The following is a 21,929-nucleotide window of genomic DNA, read 5'->3' on the forward strand; positions in this document are numbered from 1 at the left end:
AGCTCCAGAGGAGACCTCTGTTCTGTGTGAGTGTTTCTCTGTAATGGGCCTTCTGAAGTGCTGCCAAACAACGTTGCCCGCTTCTAAATGGCTGTCACTGTGTGAGGCTCCACATGGGAAACACTTATTTAACACTGACATTTGCTGCACGCTATGTGTCAATGGATATTAATGCCTCAATTAACTTAGGAAATTGGAGTAATTTTGAACAATTGAAGCATTTCTTTTTTACATTATGAATGTACTGCAATCACTTGATCTAGCGCCCTGCTGTATAAACAATCAGCCCTTACTTAAAATTTCACAATAAATTAACACAACGGAGGGGAATGACTGATGTGGATTAACTGTACAGAAACATCCACACTGGGGAGGTCGTGCAGTTTCAAATGTCGCTAGTCGTTTGCAACATGGTAGAAAGTCACTCAGCGCAGGTCAGTGATCAGCAATTGAACCTTGATATTCTCCCAGACACAAATGAGCACCATTACCTCAGTAATTGAGTGAACGCAGGCTGCGGCCTTTTGCAAATAAAGACATTACAGCTCATAATCTCTTTATATGGGTCATGTTAAAGACGGAACATAGTAACACAGAACAAATACCAGTGTACACAGCCTTCCCCTGACAATATTCTACCCCGTCCCCGAAAAGACACCTGTGCACTCTGGGATACAAGAGAGCTATTCACAGGCATGTGTGTGTTTGTTGTGTCTGCATTTGTGTGTGCATGCCTTTGTATTGTTCTCCGTGTCAGGGGAATAGCTGCGACCAGCACACGTACATATGTGTTTCACGTATTAGCAATACAGAGCACACAGAGCTAAGAAAGGCATATGGCTAACAGTCTTTGATTGGTATCACAGTTTCATATCAGCAAATCACAGGTGGCCTCAGACTTTGCCACTTTTGACTCGAAGCAAAAAGCTGTTTGTCAGTTAATGTCCGTAATGAATATCATTACCCAGAAGTATGAAGACAGAAGAAATGTAGAAATCTGTGTAAAGTCCAGGAATTAGATGTGCTTTGCAAATTGCTGGCTGTTTCCTGTATCTGTCCTTTTGAATTGTATATAGAAAGCAGTATGGAGATATGTCAGAGTCCAAAACACAGTTCCAGCTGAATTCTGTCACTGCCTGGTTCACTTCTGATCTTGTGATGGTTCCACTTCTAACGTATTGTCTCCAGAAAAAGAAGCAGTCGCGAAAACTGCAGCTACAAAACCGTACGTGTGATATTTTTATGCATCTGTTATTCTTGCGATTGCATTTTGTTGCATTTTGGATTGAGTGGTGATCCTCCGGAGGGGGAGACCTGCTAAGCACCGCTTGTTAGAATGCCAGGTTTGAGGACACGAGTCAGGAGGATGAGGGTAGGGAAGTTAAAATTGATCCAGTGGGAGCTCTGTCTCAACTCTTAACTTTGGCCCACCGGGCCCAACAGGAAGACCACAGTCACTGCGCTCCTAAAAGAAAGAAAAAAGGTCAATGGGGAATCTATACCTCTCTAACATGAGACAGTTCACCCATGTCATAGCCACTCTCAATTATTAGAATAAATGTTGGCAATGCATGTTTCTGCAAACCATGGATATGCTAAAACTTAACAATTCAATATGTTACAACTCAAGTATCTTTAGGTAAAATTTGGTAAAAAAAAAAAAAAAAAGAAAAGAAAAGAAAAAAAGGTGAAAAAAAACCCCACTTACTTTCTAGCTAGGTATAGGCACAAAAAACACGTATTTAGGATTGGGAGGACATTACGTTTTTGCTTAAAATACCTGTTTTGTTTGCCACAAATTCCTATATCTATTATTTGTCGCCACAAACATAGCTTAAAAATGGTCTCCTTAAAAACATATCTAGTGGTCACTCAAATCTTGAAACACTTCCAGTCACGTCACCTTAAGTCCACCACCATCCCCTTCACCTCAAGGTATGAAAGTCAGCTCGTAAACATGTAATGCAAATGTTATATAGAAATGTTGGTATGGTACACGTCCTATGACATCTACAAATGTGGACATGGTGGTTTGCAGAAACGTTAACTGCCAACATTTTGCCCTGGCGGCTGGGCTGTACTGTCCCCTCCCCAAAATACAATCTATTTACCTAAAAGAGAGGCAGTCTAACTGGGATCATCAGGATTTCCAGGAGATCTGTGCAAAAAAATTCAACAACTTTCACCTAGGAGAAAGAGAGAGAGGAAGATGAGGTAGAGGGGGAGGAGGAGGAAGAGGAGGAGGAGGAGAAAAAGAACAAGCAAAATTGTTAGAGCCACACAGCGTAGCCAGACCCATCACACAGCTCGGTGGTCTTATTAACAACGCAAGGCTGCGCCTTTTCTCCCTGCTGTCTCATTATCACTCATGCAAAAATCAAACTGTAAACACCGATAGTTCAGAGGGAGAGGAGGAAGGGAAGAGTAGATTAGAAGCGAGGAGAGGAGAGGAGAGGAGAGGAGAGGAGAGGAGAGAAGCACTTTTTAACTTTAGGAGAGAGACTATCTTGTAACACGAAGGGGAACATTTCCTCTGTCAGCCTCATTTCCCATTAAACTGTCCTTGGGTGAAGTAGATGTGCATCCTAATGACCCACTTACTGCAAATTACACTGAATCAGAGCATCAACTAAACGTCTATACAGTAGTAAACATAAAGAAAGAGGCGCAGAGGTAAGGAGAGGAAATTAGGCCTTGACAGAAATAAATGTAACACTCAAGCGAGCGGCGGAGATGCACACAAGCACATGTGGACAGAAAAAGAACTGAAGAGAAGAGCGTGCAATCGCACAGTAATGTACTTCACTACGTCTTTGTTTCTGTCTCTGACTATCCATTCTGCCTGAGGCCATGAGAATAGCTTCCAGACTGACCAATCTCATTGGATAATAAACAAATCTCCTCTGTGATATATCCCGCTCACTGATCAATAGACCAGTGTTTCCCCTCACTGGCGCTTTTGTGCGAATTGTGAAATGAGCTGGCCATTTAACTGATGACTTGTATGGATGTTTTCACTGACAAAAATACGAGGTCAAGGTCAGGGGTCAAAACTGAAAGGGAATAATCAGTGAAGAGGTCGGTCTGTGGGACCTCCCACTTTGCCTTCAGACTGAGCCAGCTAATGAGACCGCCCTAATTATTACTCAGCCATGACTGCAGAGGTATAAATATTATTAGTGTAGCGACACAACACATGTGCTCATGCAAGTCGCACTAATTCATAGCATTGCTGTAGAGGTTTTATTTCCTTCTCACCGCCTGTATCAGTTAATCACAGTGGGAGACGATATGGAACATAAATCTAGACATAAATCTGCAGGGACAGCAGCAAGACAAGTCTATGTTGCAGGGAAAAAAGGGCAGGTTTTCAGCGGGTTAGCATCCAAAAGTGTTTTTTGGAGTTGTTATAAGCACACAAGTCATAATTTACCATTTCAGCAAATAAAACACAGAATATACAGCCTTCATTAAACAATATCTGTTCATCAAACAGTCTGTTTGCTCTTGCTGTCTGGTATCTCGGGGTTATTTGACCTTTGTGTCTCTTTGATGTCAATGGCAAGAGAAGAACGAGGTCACACAGTGAGGCGCAGCCACCTGTTCTTTTGGCAGGAGATGGTGATTGGCCACCAGGAGGCAGCGCTGAGGCCAGCTGGGTGGGTGCACGCGGTTTGTGCCCTTATTGTGTCATGAACAAAGTCAGCTGAAGGTTAAGAAAACCTGGGAACACTGCAGGAGCATCAGGCCCAGGAAAGCCCACATACTGAGGCTGACGGGGAGCCTAAATATGAAACCCTCAACTGATGTGAGACTGTAATGTTGAGTATTAAGGATTAAAAAACAAAAACAAACAAACAAAAAAACACAGTGATCTTTCACTTACATCATGTTTTATAATAACTATAAAACCTATGCATGGATCATAAGGACTCCATGTGATCTGCACCTGTGTGTGGTGATGCCCTTTCTTTTGTTCAGGGTCACACTCCAAATTGGGCTGACCTGCCTGAATTGAAACACTGATGTAAATCTGCAAACATGAAAGAAAAAAAAAGAAAAGAAAAAAAACAAAACAAAAAAAAACACTGGCTTCGTGGCTAATGGTAAAGAAGCATGACAGTGCTGAAAAAAAAAAAAGACTCACCAGTTTCATCAGTGGGAGAACAGCAGCCTCTGCTGGGCGCCCGCAGTAGCGCACTCCAGACAGCCAGACACAATGCGCTCCCAGTCCCATTCATAATTCCTCACGCGCTGCTGCCCCTCCATCCTCTCTCTATCTATCGCTCTCTCTCCCGGCTCATCATCGCCTCTCTGAGTTGTGCCCGGTTCATTTTCAGTTCATTGTGGCAATTCGTAAACAGACTTCTTTCTTTCTTTCTTTCTTTCTTTCTTTCTTTCTTTCTTTCTTTCTTTCTTTCTTTCTTTTTTACTCCAATTTGTGTTTAAGCCAGTGGGCCGAGCTCTTTGGTGAGCGATAGTGGCGCTGGGTATGGTTGGGCTCGTGTTTTTTTTACGCACGCGAGGAAAAAATAAAACAGTCTTATTAAAGCCTGTTTCGATGAGGATCTTCGATTTAGCTTCCAAGCCATCTGGGAGGTTACTGTGGAAACAAGGATGCCATGGCAACGGTGACCGGGGTTACCGAGGAAACGACCGTCACCATGGAGACTGCATCACAGCGGGCTATATTTGAGGCATCCAAAGAGAAGCACGCGCCATCTTTGATCGCTGTGTGTGTGTGTGTGTGTGTGTGTGTGTGTGTGTGTGTGTGTGTGTGTGTGTGTGTGTGTGTGTGTGCGCGCGCGCTGTGTTTTCCTCTCTCACGTGTGTCCTGCCCCGATGAAAACACACACTAACTGTCGACGGGGCCACATGTGTGTGTGTGTGTATGGTGCCGTTTACGCGTTAAAAAGCCTATCAGGACAGTATTATGTTTTGTTTAAAAGACAGTAGCATTTGGACTAGACTTTAACGCACAATTAAGGCATAGCACAGAACGGTCTAATTGAATAATATAAGCAGAACTGTGTTTTTCAGACGTCACAGGTGTTTAAACACACACACACACACATCTAAATGATTCTGAATATTATACACAGGCTATGACTGACTGAATCACGACTCATAACGCATGTTAATACAATGTGAGTGTCCGCCGAGGAGCGTACATGTGCACTCATCTTTCACAGCTAGAAAGCCTCTACCACTACCTGTTGTGGTCACACGTGGGCTGTTGCACCCTGCACAACAGGTCCTCACTCAGAGAGGAATAGTAGGCCTGACACCTCGGGGAGCTCTCTCTCTCTCTCTCTCTCTCTCTCTCTCTCTCCAAGCGCGAATGGAACCAGACAGAATTATGAATTCGGATCGCTGAAATGGAAAAATCCTGATTCTTTGAATGGAGCACAAAGCGGCGTCTCTGAGCAGACATGGGTTTTGTTGTTTGTTTGTTTTGCCTCTCTCTGCATCTGATCCACACGCTGCTTCCACACACGCTGGTGGTGCGCAACGACAGAGCCAGCTGTGTGTTGACACTCCCCCCACCCCACCCCACCCCAAAAAACCCCACCTCACCTCACCTCGCCTCGCCTCGGCTCGCCTCCCCCCCCCCACCCTCTGCACCCTCCTGCGCTCGGGGCCGTGACTCACTGGCTACACGTCGGTGAAAATCTTTTTGTTTATGTTCACACAATTCTGCGCGTTGTTTTGCGCGGTGGTGGTGGTGTTGGCGGTGTTGGTGGTGGGGAAGTTGGGCTGCTGCTTGAACGCGCTGTTGATCCCGTGCTCCTCTATCACCATGTACTCGCTCTTGCTGAGTGAGGAAGAGGAGCGAGTCTTCCTCAGCTCCTCCGTGTCTGCCAGAGGCTGACAGCTGCCCACGTGCAGGTACTGTGCCTGCTCCTCGCCCTCTGTCTCTCTGTGGTAGAAATAGTTGAAATTGGAGACGATGACGGGTACAGGCAGGGCAATGGTCAGCACACCGGCGATGGCGCACAGAGAACCCACAATTTTCCCCCCGATCGTAACGGGGTGCATGTCCCCATACCCCACGGTGGTCATGGTGACAACAGCCCACCAGAATGCGTCCGGGATGCTGTTGAAACCCGATTCTGGGTCGTCTGCCTCAGCAAAGTAAACAGCGCTGGAGAAGAGGATGACACCGATGAACAGGAAGAAGATCAGCAGGCCCAGCTCACGCATGCTGGCCTTCAGAGTCTGTCCTAAAATCTGGAGCCCCTTTGAGTGACGCGAGAGTTTGAAGATGCGAAACACCCGGACAAGCCGAATTACGCGCAGAATGGCTAACGACATGGCCTGCTGTCCGTTTCCCTGCCTCTCTGCCAGCTCTGTGCCCAGGGTGATGAAATAGGGGATGATGGCCACGATGTCAATGATGTTCATGATGTTTTTGGAGAACGTGGCTTTACTCGGGCATGCAAAGAAGCGCACCAGCAGCTCGAAGGAGAACCAGATGATGCACAGCGTCTCCACCACGAAGAACGGGTCTGAGAAGGGGCTGACGAAATACGGGAGCGTGCCGTTAATCACAGGCGCAATGGTGATCGGGTCCCTGTTCTCGTCCCTGAACTCCGGCAGTGTCTCTAAGCAGAAGATGACAATGGAGATGAGGATGACCAGGACAGACACTATCGCTATGCCCCTTGCGGGACCCGAGCTCTCTGGGTATTCAAAAAGCAGCCACACCTGTCTCTGAAATTCATTCTCCGGCAACGGCCGCTCTTCCTCCTTTATGAAGCCCTCATCCTCCCTGAACTTCTCCATAGCCTCCTCGCCCAGCTCATAGAACCGGATCTCCTCAGAGAAAATGTCAATGGGCACGTTGACGGGTCTTCGGATGCGCCCGCCGGACTGGTAGTAGTACAGGATGGCATCAAAGCTGGGTCGGTTCCGATCGAAAAAGTACTCGTTCCTGAGGGGATCGAAGTACCTCATCCTCTTCTTCGGGTCCCCCAGCAGCGTCTCTGGGAACTGGGACAGAGTCTTGAGCTGCGTCTCGAAGCGTAACCCTGAGATGTTGATGACGACCCGCTCGCAGCACTCGTGGTCCGGTTCGTATCGGTCCAGAGAGTGGTGGCCCGGGAGCGCCGCCGACTCCTCGAGCATGTTGTCACACGCCACAACCGTCATCACGTCGGCCTCTGTCTCGGTGTATCCGTGGTTCACCAGATTGTCGCCCCGGGTTTTGGTCGCGCTCGGCGGGGGTGATTGCAGGAGGCTGAGGTGGTCGTCCATGCGCGGTTGAAGACGCATACAGGGGCGGCCGCCTCGCCCCCTCTGCGAACCCCGGTCAACCACAGCCGCCGCCACAGCCTCGTCTCCTCCACCGTCTCTCTCCCTCTCTCTCTTCTTTTGCCTCACTTTCACTCTCTACTGTTGCTGTTCCCGCCCACAGGGAGAGATCTGGGTTTATAAACAAGCCTACCACCCGCCCACGGCGCGCCAGCGCTGGGTACCTTTCCCTGTCCTCCGCCAATCGCAGGACGCACCGATGTACACAAGAAGCAACAGACGGGCATCATTCAACACCATCGTTTGGGCGTGCCCGCCTCCCTCTGCCCCTCTCTCCGTCCTGTAGACACGCGCTCAAGCACACACACACACACACACACACACACACACACACGCTTGCAGGACGAGTCCAATCCGTCTTCTTTTTAAACAAGGTCACTTGCCCACAGATAGGACATTTTCAAATAGGCTACTCATAAATATATCAGAGCCTCATTTTCTTTTTTTCTTTTCTTTTTTTTTTCCGGGACAGCCTTAAGAGTTGCGCCATTACGCACAGCCTTTTGTCTGATCCAAGAACAGATTTGGGTGTGCCATCGCGGTCAGATTAAAAGAACTTGGAAACAGAATTTAAACGTAACGTCGGTTTCTTCGTTACGCGCAAAAATGAGGGTTTTAATGACTGGCATCGCATCGGAGATCAGAGGTACAGTTGATGCTTGAGTCACAGAGGGGTGATGCTACGTGTTTAAGTGAGCAAAGAGGAGCAAGTGGGGAGGGCGGGGCCGGCAGAGAGGTCAAACAGGTCGATGTGTGAGAGAGAGACGTGTCTTTTTCAAGCAAAAAGCAATATCAGGAAGAATATCAAATATGTAGTATGAGCACCACATCCGGAAGAAAACCCTGATGGTCGTGACATGGAGGGACACTTCCTCCATGTAATATTCAAGGGCCAATCTTGTGAATGTCAAAAGGGTGAGGACGGTACACAACATCGCTGGTCCTGTGACAGATTGGATATATTCACACAGGCAGAGTGAAAGAGAGTAATCCTGACCATCACCACCTAAACCTGACCTGTTTCTCCTCTCATGGACTGTCAGCAATGTCCGGCCAACTTTACAACTTTGCGCTGAGTGTCTTAAAGCCTTAAAGAGACCAACTCTGGGTGTATGGACACTTGACCCCACGTTTCATCACTATTGTACAAGATAAGGCAAGAAAATTGAGTGCAACAGTGATACATTGCAGGCAGATATCAATCGATAGAAGATTTCTTAGCCATCAGTTGTTTCTCTGGGGACTTCCTCGAACAATCATTTTACTGTCTAGTGATACAAATTGCAGGGATATTTCTGAAGCGACACCCCTGGGTGCTGCTGTCCGAGGTCCTGAAATGAAAAACCAACAGAAAGTTACCAGAGACCAAAAGTTGATTTTTTTTTCTGACGTTTTTTTTTTTTACAAAAATATTTCCGTGGCAGAGCTCTCTTGCAGGCAGAAACAATCACTGATTAAGTCAACCCGTGTGGGAGGAGACAAAGCAGTGCAGTGAGCAGCACTAAAGCTCGGTGAAAAACACAAGAGGTTGGAGAAATCTGGCAGCGCAACCGCTGCCGTCTTTCAAATGCCGAGTTACTCATGAGTTAATCAGAAAATTCATTGTTTTCTACTTTTTTAAATTTTATTGGTTCCTCTTGTCAATCTTTTCTTTATGTCTAGGTGCCCTAGTGACATCAGAGTTACCATGGGAACCAAGAACAGCAATGACGCTGTTCCAAGTCCTGCTGGGGACGTTTGCTGCACGTCCTTAATTGAGCCTGGTCGAAATTGTCAAACAGGTTACCATACTGTATTTGAAACCTGTATGGTCAGTATTTGGAGTGTGTGTACACATATATACAGTGCATCAGAGAAAATGAGGACAGTCTCCCAAGGTGAGGACATCAATCTGACACGAAGGTCTTCAGAAGTACTGCCAATGCCAGACACTTGTGTTTACTCCCCTGTGTGTGTGTGTGTGTCTGTGGGGAGGTGTAGGTGGGTGGGTGGTGGTGGATTTGTGAGCTTATAATAAAATGAGAGAGCGCAGGCATGAAGGTTGGCCGATTCCTCACCGCAAAGAAAACATCAAATAGTTGGCAAATGGCATAAACCGTTTCAGCAGCTCTCTGCTCGCTCCTCAGACGTTCACACTCTGTAGTGTTTACCGTCACGCTCTTTGCATGCAAACACACTCTCAGACAACAAACCAACAAGTGGTGGAATCACAACGCCAAACGGAGGGAAAGAGACGTTGGACTAATTGTGATGGATAACTCTGCCTGCTGCTCATGAGCATCCGCTTCCTCCTGATCAAATTAAAAGAGAGTCGGATGACTGGACTAATCTGAGAAGTTGCCCATCAATGTGGGAAATGTGAGGGAACTCCCAACCCGCCTTCTTTGCATGCGGAGGCTGTTGGAGACGTTGCATCTCATCTATCCCCTGAAGGCTTTACCCAACTTGAATTGTAAGTGCAGAGTGACAAAACAAAACCACAACCCAGAAGTGTGAAGTTTTACTTACCCACAGTGTCTTTTTTTATATTGCCACTGGGGGGCACCAAGATTGGTTTTGACCCTAAACAACAATGAAAGATGAAGAAAAAAAAAACCTTAAGGAAATTATTTACCTTGTAAAGCCCCAGAGAGAGAGAGAGAGAGAAAGAGAGAGAGAGAGAGAGAGAGAGAGAGAGAGAGAGAGAAAGAAGTCATGTTAGATTTTTGTTATCATAATTTAGACCTTTTCATCAGGATGTCAAACAAGCAAGTACAAATATAAATACCTGTTTCGTCATTGAGGTCAACAGTATGTGACCTTTTAATCTCAAAATAACAGTTTCAGAATAATTCTGATGGTAACAGTCTTGTAAGAAGGAGGTGAATGGTGTCTCTGTCTCAGCCACTGTGCCCCCCCATCACTTGCTTCTGCACTATGTAACTTCAGTGAGAGGGTCTACTCACAGGGTTACATGCGTGTTTACTTCAACATACACGTTTAAAACATGTAACCTTGTCATGATGTAATGAGTTTTGTTTGTAGTCAGCACCTACGTTACGTCTGACAAACTGTTACAGACCTATGATTTGTATTCATGACAGTGGCATTGTGCTCAGAAATTGTGGGGGATGCCAAAATCGCACAAACTGCCAATTTCTACATAACGTTGCTTTTTCTAGAAGTAGTTACACTTTCCATTACCTGTTGCTTTACTTTTCTATTTCATTATATTACATAGGAAGTTTGTACATTTATTTCACCATATTATATTTTCACTCATTTTCAATCAATTTGATGATCATTAAATGGTAAATAAATTGTAAATTCAACTTTAGTTAATAGTTATTTGACAGTTAACAAACAATTAAATGCTTTTTAAGAATATATTCAACAACTGTTTATTGTAACTTTGCAACCGGTGTTTATAATACTTGCAAATGTAAATGTAAATAATTAATGAATACTATGTAGTTCATCTATAAAGATCAGACTGCAGCTGGTGTTTACAAACCTGATGTTTACAGTTGCTCAATATATGGTTTATCAAGCAATTCATTGTTAATCAGGAAATAGCTATTAGTTAAAGATTGTTTATATATAAATGTACTGTAATGTAATTTATTAATGATATCTTAAGGGGTACCATTAAAACCCATTGTTACTTTTCAAATGAGTTTTTTTAATTCGAGAAATCGTCTCTATTTTTATGTCTAATACTTACATTATATCAAACTCTAATTATAATTGTACTCTAATACTACAGTTTAAATGCAGATATGCTTGTAATTGTGGTATTGCTACTTTTAAGGTCCCATTTTGTAAGTAAGTTGAGTTCTGACTCTAATTCTTGATGCTTTGGGACTGTAGGTTGGGTCAGCCGTTGTCCTAAAGTGTCAGTATTTGATGAGTTGGGAATTAGATTCATAAATCAACTATTTTCCAACTGGACCTTTAAATCAAGCACATACATTTTCTGATTTTTTTTTCTCCACCAACCTACCTAATGAATATTTTTCTCTCACTATTACAATGACAATGATTCCAAAAATGTACCGAACCGGAACAGAGGTTTGATGGAAGTGTAATTTCGGAAGCATGGCTGTAATAAAAAATGCATGTAACCAGGCTTACAGAGTCTATACTTGCTATTTTCTTTAAATAATGTAATACCTATATGTGTAATGACAAAGATTACTAAGAGCTGTGACATCGACAGATTCAGTGTGAAGCCTGTTTTCTTAATGAGGCCACATTGAAGCTGTCTTGTATTAAAAGGGCCAGTCAGTCCACAGGGAGAGAGCTCAGGGACAGCCACAGGGCCTTTTAATGTGGTTTCCACTCTCCGTGTTAAATATAGGACCACCCCAACTCCCTTATTAACCTACGAAATTGGGCTACCTTGCACATTGCACTTGAATGCCTCAAAGTGGAATGTGGCTGACTGAAAGGCACTGAAACAGGCCCAGAGAGCATGTGAGGGGGAAGTGGGTCATTTTGCAGGAAGAACAGCTCAGCTGGCTGAGGTCATGGACATCTGGTTGCACTTGAGAAAATAGGCTGGTTCGGATCTTCTGCGAGGGATGCACAGCAGCATCCATCTGCGCAGTTCCTGGAAAAAGGGTAAACTTGATGTCTTTAAGAGAAAAACTAAGGATGAGGAATCACGTCTCTGGCAACCCGTCCCACCAGTCAGCATGAATGTTGTGGTTGTTCGTTAATGTGATCAGTTTCTTTAAAAAAAAAAAGTGTTCCATCTCCTCAGGAAATATCAGCATTTGCTTCACTACCACCCACCACTCGACTGCCAGTGCTGCTGTAATGGAACATCTATTTTCATGATTGTTTGTCTTATTTGCTTTGCTTGTATCTAATTAGGCTCTGCACTTCCCATCCGGCCGAGCCCATATTGTTTAGTTTTTCTTTTGTCCTTCTGCGGAGATTTTTCTTTTCTTCATGATGGGTTGAATGTTGGTGCCGTGCCAGTTTCCTTGAGTGCAAGTTGTACTTGCTAAACAAAGATGGCTCTAATAGCAAAAAACAAGTCACACCCTATTGGATACAATGGTGCTTTTGACCTACATGCTAACATCAGCATGCTTAACATGTTCACGTTGACAGTGCTATCATGCTGATGTTTAATAGATGTTCACAATCTTATCTAGCATATTAGCATGCTGGCATTTGCTTTTCAGCACTAAGCACATACAGCAGAGTCCAGTAGTTAAGATATTAAAGTTTGGACCAAAGTGATGACAGACTGAAAGACTTACATTGGCATTCTAGTATGGCTAAAAAGTAAGAAAAGTATTTCTTATGTCTTTGCTTTATAGCTGTAAAGACAAAACTAGTCACAGGAAGGCAATGACATGCCCGAGCATGTGAACATATATATCTAAAAGATGGACTTACTCTTTGATGGGAAAACTTCATGTTGGTTGTGATTGGAGGCAATCCATCATTTTGGCTCTGGAAATACGTGTCTGTCGATCACATGTCTGCAAAGCTGTGGAGAAAGTTTAAGTGCTTTTCTGGTTTTATTCCTCGGGAGAGGCCTTAGGGAACAGCAGGAGGACTAATGTCAGAGGCATCTTTTATTCACAAGGGAACAGGAGTCTAATTTATATGGTGAGCGAGTCATCCCATGCAGGATTTACATACATCACTAATCTGCATTTATGGCAAACCTTTTAAACTGTTCTGCACGAAAAGTTAATTTGGGAAAACTGAAAATAATTTGCATAGCATCATTTTTATTGCTTCCTGGGCGAGCTAATGCAATGACGCACTATTGTGGGATGCAATGACAGCCATAGTCATGACTCTTTGTTATTACCCCGAGACAACTAATTAAATCCACCAGTAATCTATATGATAAATTAGATCCAGATTCTAATCGGCAAACTTTTTTTAAATTTTTTTTTACAAGCACTGTCTTCCTGTTACTCAGCCACTGACATGCCCACATCCATCCCACATCCTCTTCCTATCCACGTGCACATAAACAATAAAAGCACCCAGGGGTGCTGAGGGGTCCCATATGGACAAAGCACCTGTGTGTGTGGACTAATTAATCAACAGCTCATATTAGCATAACTATAGATATCAGGACAGGAGTGCAGCTGCACACGACAGAGGAGGCAGACAGGAGGAGAAGCAGAGAGGGAGCGGACAGGGCCATCCGTTTTACAAAGCCAGACTGGCCAGAAGCCACATCAGGTCCTGCTGTAACCCCGGCAACGGAGAGAGGGATGGGGGAAGGAGAGGGTGAGGGAGAGGCAGCAACGTGGCTGAAGCTCATCTGGCTGTGGCACTGTGTTATTGTTTGAGCTGGACGATCATCTGTACATGCTGGGTGGAGACAAAGAGGTAAACAACCAGTGGGCGTGCAGGTAAAGCTCGCCACATGTGGATGCACAAACACAGAAAAAACCACAGGGTCAGTCTTTGCTTGGGTTTGACTGAATTAACTACTTCAAGGCAGCACTTTCTCAGGTTATATTGGATCTAGGAAGCAGTTCCAGCATGACCGGAGTGTCATAAATTGGAAGGTGTAGTGGCAGGCGATATGTATCCATAATAGATGCAGTCCCAACAGAGCAAATCATCTGCAGGGGAGAGAGAGGGGCTTCCCTGCGTCACGCACCAACCGTCACTTCCTTTTGGGTACGGAATGAGGACAGACACAGGAAGACAAAAACCTACACATTTGCAGGAGATAACACTGCAAGGCTGAAGTTGATTGAACTGTATATTGAGGCTCTGGAGACCACGCAGTACTTTGATGAATTATAAAGCCTTGTAATTATCTATTAATTAGACTGTTTGTCTTTATGTTCTGCCCTACTTAGACCCTACTTAGAAAACCAAATCTTTCTCGTGCTGGAGAGCAAGAGTGAGTAAGAGCTACAACCATGAGAACAGCTGCCGGGTAATTGCATTTCACTTCATGTCAGTCCATAAAGCATAAACCACAGTGCGTTTTCTTTCCCATGGTAGCAGGTCTGGTAGCAAAGAGCTGGGGAAGACATGATCGTGGGCGTCCCAGGATTTGAAATGCAGAAATGGGAGAGCATCATCACCCCCCCCCCCCCCCCCCCCCCCCACCTTCAACCCCTCTCTAGGTTGACATCGCTCACACTATAATTTCTCATATCATTTTCTCCCCCTCTGTGTCTGTCACCTCCACTCATCCCTTTCCACGCCTTATAATCTTTTTTTCTCATCTGCCTGGCTTTATAACATTTCGGTGCTGTCCTCGGAGGCAAAACACATCATCTCCTTTACACTCTCCGCTGTATGTCGGCATCCCTTTATTTCATTTCATTACTTTCCTGAGGACAAAGGGTATGCACAAGTGTTCAACTGTGTATTGAATTTTATAATGGAATTTCCCTTTTCGCAAAATGTCACTATTTATAACTGATTCGGGAAAGTAAGTGCAATTAAAAACACGACAGAAGTGCTAATTGGCTGATATGATGCTTTTTAACAAAGAAAAAAAATATATATATAAAGATGTAAACATTCAATAAGGTGCACAAAAATGTAGAAGTAGTTCCTAGGTATCAAGTGAGGAATTAATCAGGAACAACTTGATAGTTAACGAAAATTTAATGTGTAGTTCCTGAATAACTGTAATTTATGACTATATAGTAGATAATGAAGAGTTAAAGACAACACTTATTCATTAATATAATATCTCCCAGTCTGTTCTCTAGATACTCATCATTATTTACTGTATAGTTCCTGATTCACAGTTAATCAGGAATTACTCCTTAACAATTCATTAATCATCAACATCACTCGTTCCTCAGTCACTACTCACACTATTTGTGTACCTTATGGAAAAGAGTTACTCACAAGACTTGCAGATCTTATATTACACAATATCTTGTGAAGTATATTGACATCGCTGAATCAGCTCAGTTACCTTTATTCATTTATTTTAGCTGGCGACTGTTGCAAGTGCCTGTTTGTGTATTACGATACGTGGAGTATTATTTATAAATGGAACATATTTGCGCCCATCTGTGTTTACAGTTTACCTCTGTTTGACATGTTCCTCTCTGCGCTGCTGCCGGACTCCATCTTTCCGCTAGCGCTCTGTTCAGGAAAGCCACCGTGTCCCCAGTTGGTCCAGATGGTTGTTGGTACACGCAGAGAAATGCTGTATGCTCCACTGCATCCACAGAGGCCGACTGTCCTCCACATGACAGGGTGGATTTCTTCTCTCAGTTTCAGCATGAATTCATTTCGGACACAAATTATTAAAACACTGCCTTTTTTGGGGGGATGTTAATTGTTGCTGTTTTTTCTTGCAAAAAGGTACGCAGATGATGACAATAACATTTCACAGAAATTATTAGAACTGTATCACTCATTTACAACTGTATGCTAACTGTATAACTCTATCGAATAATCACCTGAAATTTAAAATGATTGTCATTTTGTTACCTTATAATTAGCCTTTTATATCTACAGAGTGAGCTGGTCCTCTTCCCATCTCCACCTCCAAGTTTCCACAAACACTTTTTACAAGGCTTGGTTGATTCAGTTGGTTCACTGCAAATAAGTTGGTTTTCTGCAAATTCACCACTTTATCCTTCACACTGGATCTTTAAATCAGCTAATAATATGCCCCTGCTCTTAAAAACAGATGGGGGTCAAGACAGAAGAGAGCAGCCTATCTTGACTCGTGGGGATACCTTAACATTTGCCCTGTTTTTTTAGTTCATCAACGTGTGGAGCTGAACAAGAATGAAACATCAGAACTGTTTTTCGAAAACATCAGTAAGCCTGCACTCTACTGAGAGAAAGCTTCAGAGATTTATCACTGATAAACAGATAAAAGGATTTAGAGAAGGTCCACGTTCATGTCGAATGACCTCCAGTGGTAATGGTCAATAAAAAGAGAAATTGCCAGTAGATGGCTAAAGAGCGCTGCTTTACAAATCCAAGTCTTAGAAACCAGGTGCTCTCTGGACCCAAGGACATATCATGAAACCAAAAACCTGCCTGAGAGAGGTTAGACTTGTGCTTTGCTTTATGATCAATAATTCATAACCAAAACTTACAGAGGTACACTGCAGTGTTTAGTTATTATGACTTATTTTACAAGTCGAGCCCAGCATGCACAAATATTGCAATACCTGTCGACTATAGTGCAAGGCAGAGAAAGGCACGTACTGCATGTCAAAATGTGCCAGTCCTATATACTGTCTCTACTGTGACAGACTCTGATCTAGCTTTTTTAATCCTTTCAGTAGAAGACAGCCTGCTGACGACTGGCAATCCATTAAATTTTGTGAAGATAAGGTCGGGAGAGGCAGTTATGGCAAAATGGACAACCAAGAGTAAGAGTTTTGAGTCATGCTAGCGACTCTTTGAGCCTGTAATTAGGCACAGCAGATCAAATATGTTAATGACATTGCTGATATGTTAATGTTTAGCAGGTATAATGTTTACCCTCCGCTTAATCTTTGCTAGTAAGAATTATACTAACGAGGAAAATGGCAACAGTGGGTGAAAGGGTTTTCTTAACCAAAACTGTACAGAGTGAGTAGAGTCTAGCTGCTGGTGGATGCATGCTGGAGGACTTCAGGGAAGGCGGCTTCCACTGTAGGCCACCCATCTGCCCCATTTCCATATTTCTCTTCCGTGACTTTTTTCCCGCTGTGTTTCACAGACAGATGAAAAGGGGAAAGGAAGGTGTTTTGAGCCCCAGCATGTGTGTTTGTGTCACGTGCATGGTGTGTGCTTGAGTGATGGTGTCATGGGAGGTTCAATACCTTTTCAAAGCCTGCCTTGACTCCACAGAGGCAGGAGCAATAAGTCATTAATAGAACCAAGCTGACACACACACACACACACACACACACACACACACACACACACACACACACACACACACACACACACACACACACACACACACACACACACACACTTTGTGGCTGGCGCTCCTTGGTGGCCCTCTGGCCTCCATCTACGCTCCCTCTCAGGCCGCACACCCTTGGTAAGTGGGTCAGGTCGTCTTTGCCAACAGCAACGGTGTGAACATGCACTTTTGTTCATTTTTCTTTTGCTCCTTTCACCTGTGGTCACACTCCCCATCTCACTGTATATAAATCTCGCCTCGTCTACTTTTAGCATCACCTCCTGAATTATCGCCCCCCTACTGTACATCTGGCATGCTCAACAAATGTGCATACGCGTGAGTACGTGGAGGACATTTAAGTAATACACAAACTAATTGTTAATCCCCTTGAGTTCAAGATCACACAGCCACACGACTATCTACAGATGCAGCAGTCTTTAATGACAGTTTGCCTCCATTAACATATTACTGCACACATGACAAGTCACCTTTAAGTCCCCTGGGGCCAACTGACATCTACATAGTTTGACAAGGTTTATTGTAAAAACCCACTGTCATTATCATGTTCATGCAAATGAAGGCTTAACCAAGAAAGTTTAAAATTATTGACTTCAAGTACATTCCCTTTTATCGACTGATGCAGTCAAGGTTAACTTTGCATGATGTGGGTTTAGAAAAGAGACAGTGTCAGCACAGGTGAACCGTAAGTTACTGTATGTGTATACACTTTTGTCGACTCTGAAAAACCCATTTAGATTTAATGTAGTACATGTCTGTTAATTGTGGATATGTTCTTTATCTAAAATCTTTATGTTGCAACTTTATGTGTCTTTAAATTCAGTTTTGAATTTCATGTTCTGGTTAGGTTCAGGCACAAAATCCACTTGGTGGGAGTTAAGAAAAGATCACGTTATCGCTTAACACACCTGTTTTGGGCATCACAAACACAGCTGGAGATGTTCCATTTTCTTATTAGAAACATATGCCTTTTGCCCCCTATTAAAGGACTCGATATTGCCTTTGGTCCTCTTAAAATCATCCAGTTGTGTCACACTTACAGATGTTGAGATGCAGTCTTGAACTGCTGTCACTGGCTTGGTAGCCTTCTTGCCTCGCTCAGCTCCACCACCATCCTCTCCATCTCCGTCAGTGTCAGTCGTGACATAAACAAGTAGCGTCAGTGTGGTACAACACATTTGGTAGAAATTTCAGCATGGTTAATATGACAGGTACAACTGTGAATGTATGAGTGGTTTGCAGGGACGTTAAGTACCAGCGTATTAAACAGGTTTGAAAAAAAAAAGAATGATGTGTAATATTCATCAAAGCATCTTAATTATTCAGCATCTAAGTGTCCTCAGCAATCTGTGCTTCATGTAAAATGTTGTTACATTTCAAGAACAATTTGGGGTCTTTTTAGTAAATGTAGAAACTCCTTTTAATGTTGATCACATATTTCTGGCAATAATAATTTTACACCTTTGCTAGCTATGCTACTATTTGAGTGTAGAAAAATTGCTTTGCTTTTGGACTACTCGTTTACCTTTCTGGCTAACACAGAGTGCAAACATTCTGATGTGTAGGCATGCCAGTGATTCAAAAAATGTATATATACAGTTGTAATCTAAATGTTTATCCTGAATCTGTTTATCTTGCAACCCTGTGAGGGGCCATGCAATTAGCAGGCAGCTTGGATTCCCTCCTGCTGCCAGAAGCTTGCTGGGAGGAAAGTTTTCTGTATTCTACAATAAGAAAAATAACTAATCAGGATTCAGGGTGGTGATTTCTCCAGTCGGTTGAGAGGCTCACTGCTTGACGCAGTATCAACAGTACAGGCCAGAGGTCACATTCGTCTTCGCTGTAGAAACATTTAGTTGCACTCACACAGTGACCAGATCGTTCCAAAACTGAGAATACACCTAGAAGGAGACGAGGTCTTTAGAGAGTTTACTTGAATCTTGTGCTGTTATGTAGGGGCAGAATATTGCTGTCCTAATTTGGTGCATCTGTTCTCACAGCAAAGTCTTCTTTGACGATAATGCATCATTTTGGAATTACCCTCCATATCGTATTTTGATTATCTCATGCATAAATGCGCCGAAGAAATTAGTTTTCACTCGTTCCGTTTATTACTGGAACTCTGGTTTACAATTTTAATACAATCCTCTTATACGTAATGGTCTTTAGAAGGAAGAAGAAAATACTGAGAAAAGGTGGGCTGAGGTACGTCTGCAACCGGTGACTTCCTTTCAACTGCCGCAGATTAACATGCCTGTCAGGACTGACTCGGGAGCCTCTCCAAATAACAGCTCCTCTCCTGCAGTCAATACATGCGCACACAAAGAGACACACACACACACACACACACACACACACACACACACACACACACAACACACACATGCAGTCACGTAGCTGCAGTTACCGTTTGTGTGTGTGCTGTCCACCATTGTTTTCTCCTCCATCAGTCTTACTCCCATATTGACCCGCTCACTCATTCATCAGACTCATCTTCTTTCCATCTGTCTTCACCCCCCATCACTGGCCTCTGCAAAAGGTGTTGCCTTGATAAATTATTCAGTTATGGCATTTTGAAATCTCTGCCCTCGTGAACAGAAATGTGTGAAATGTGTGTCATATAAACCCTGCCCTCGGCATGTGTGACATCCTGTCCCCACTGTTACAGGTCAAATCATCTGTTTTATTGCAATCCATTTTTTCAAAATCGTGCGTAGACTCTCTGACGGTGTGGTGCTTTTCTTTTTCAGATAAAAGAGAGGGTTTTAAAACAGAATCCAAAAAAAATATATACAAGCTGAGATACTAAATATACAAACAGATCAAGTCAAGCACAGCAACAATGAAAAAAAGAGGCTTTAATCCTAATATTCTTCTATATTGTACTGGACCACAGGGAGAAAATAGGCGGGACTTAGGAAGGGAGAATTAAAACCCTTTCCCAGTGTCACTCTGGTAATACTCTCTTTGAAGCCTAAGTCTATAATGCATATGTATATAATACTAAGCCATAATGGACATAATTAAAATGCACCCATAGCACTGTATAAGCATAGTTATAAGCACCTGTGACTGTTCATAAAACTCTATACGAATAGTCATAACTCATTATGAAGCTGCTGTCTACAATGCATTATAAACATACTCATGATGAGTTATAGTGTGATTGTAGTTATAAGCAATCATACATATTCAAAATGCTCTCAAATAACTATCATAACACTTTAAGCAATTGAAACTTCACAATTGCTGTATTAAAAGACTTATAGTTGTGAAACATAATCAGTTTAAACACTATTATAATGTCATCATAAGTCATTGTAAGTCATCGTTGTTGAGTGAGATGTGAGATGGGAAAAAATAAGTTTAGCTGATGTAAGAACAGCACACAAACACTGCAAAGTAAATGTTTTTAAGGTACAAACATAAGATGTATGCTTAACTCAGATTTTTTTAACGTCCCAATGTACTTGTGTTTATGATGCATGATAGACATAAATGTCATAATGCGTTATGATTATAGATATGGGCAATAGAAAGTGTTACCTAGACTCCTTGTGTATGACCTGACCTGACACTTAGTACAGTAAAACTGCAATATTCGTGAAAACTGGAGCCTATTTCCATCTGGATTTTTTTATTATATTGATATTACAATATTATAATTCCCATCTTACTTATCACACAACTTTCACTGGAGAATAAAGTCCATTCTTATAGCCATAGCTTCACCCCCATAAAATGTCACCACTATGTGAATTAAACAACAATTACGTTGACAGATTGCCAACCACTTTTTTTCTTTTCTTTTTTCAAATCAATCAATAAAGGCAAGAACAGACATTTTGTAAATTATGTCGTCACAATGACTTTTTAAAGACTCTCCTTATCGGTCGGTACATTGTGTGCCTGTGATTCTCTGCTCGTTAATTAGACGCACAAGCTCTCCGCTCCCCATTGTGAGAGACGACAATGTGATAAAAGAAACTAACCCAATTTCTCACTGCTTCTCATACAGGGCAGTCGATATGATTGTCTCAGGCACACACACACTTTCACACATGCACACGTATATGAACACGTGTGATTACGCTCAGCTCTTGCAGTCTCATGATGTATCCCGCAGATATATAAAATCCCTCCTGATGGACAAGTTTTTACCAACCCAAGAACTAATTGAATTATTCGAGAGTTGAGCGCTTCGATAAAAATAGAAAAACTTTCAGTCAAAGAACTTACTGTAAGATAATGAGTCCAGTGTACTATTTTTGTCAGTGGCATCATTCATAGATTATAAAGTCGGTACATCTGTGCCTTTCACTCTCTTCTAGTGGACTAAAGGCCGCTGTCCTGGGACGCAGGGCTATTTCTATTCAGAGAAGGCAGAAGGCAGGAGAAGAGGAGAGGAGAGGAGAGGAGAGGAGAGGAGAGGAGAGGAGAGGAGAGGAGAGGAGAGCAGGAAAAAGTTGCAATGTACATTTTAAAAGTTGACTTGACTTTAAAAATGTCAGTGCAACCAATTACCTTAAGAATTACCAAGCAAAGTGGATTATTATGTCTTGCCCATGCTAAAAAGGGTTCAACAACTTAAAATCTATTTAACTTGGTGTCCTGGTAAATCAGTTTTAAAGTAAAACCTTTCACCCTTTCAGATTTTGCAGTATAATCCCCTCCTATTTGTACTGCAGGTGTACAGCTCTATTTCATTTTAAATGATTTTTTCTTATCTGTAGATATC

At 43.0% G+C, this 21,929-nt stretch overlaps 1 protein-coding gene and 1 long non-coding RNA gene across 2 annotated transcripts; both read right to left on the reverse strand.

Moving 5' to 3' along the window:
• Window positions 1-552: 552 nt before the first annotated feature.
• Window positions 553-5,528, reverse strand: LOC119023560. Its single transcript, XR_005076291.1, has 3 exons — window positions 4,148-5,528; window positions 2,112-2,186; window positions 553-1,465 (listed from the first exon to the last, which is right to left on the reverse strand). It is a non-coding gene; the product is annotated as an uncharacterized LOC119023560 (long non-coding RNA).
• Window positions 5,529-5,623: 95 nt separating this feature from the next.
• LOC119023559 (potassium voltage-gated channel subfamily A member 3) lies at window positions 5,624-7,657 on the reverse strand. Its single transcript, XM_037105601.1, has one exon. It carries the CDS (start codon window positions 7,273-7,275, stop codon window positions 5,656-5,658), a length of 1,620 nt encoding a protein of 539 aa, XP_036961496.1. The 5' UTR covers window positions 7,276-7,657; the 3' UTR covers window positions 5,624-5,655.
• Window positions 7,658-21,929: the final 14,272 nt, after the last annotated feature.

This window comes from Acanthopagrus latus, chromosome 7, assembly GCF_904848185.1.
Source record: "Acanthopagrus latus isolate v.2019 chromosome 7, fAcaLat1.1, whole genome shotgun sequence".
Lineage (NCBI taxonomy): Eukaryota > Metazoa > Chordata > Actinopteri > Spariformes > Sparidae > Acanthopagrus > Acanthopagrus latus.

What these genes read in the sequence shown, in the direction of transcription:
- LOC119023559 (XM_037105601.1), bottom strand. Translation starts at nt 7,275, where the DNA reads ATGCGTCTTCAACCGCGCATGGACGACCACCTCAGCCTCCTGCAATCA.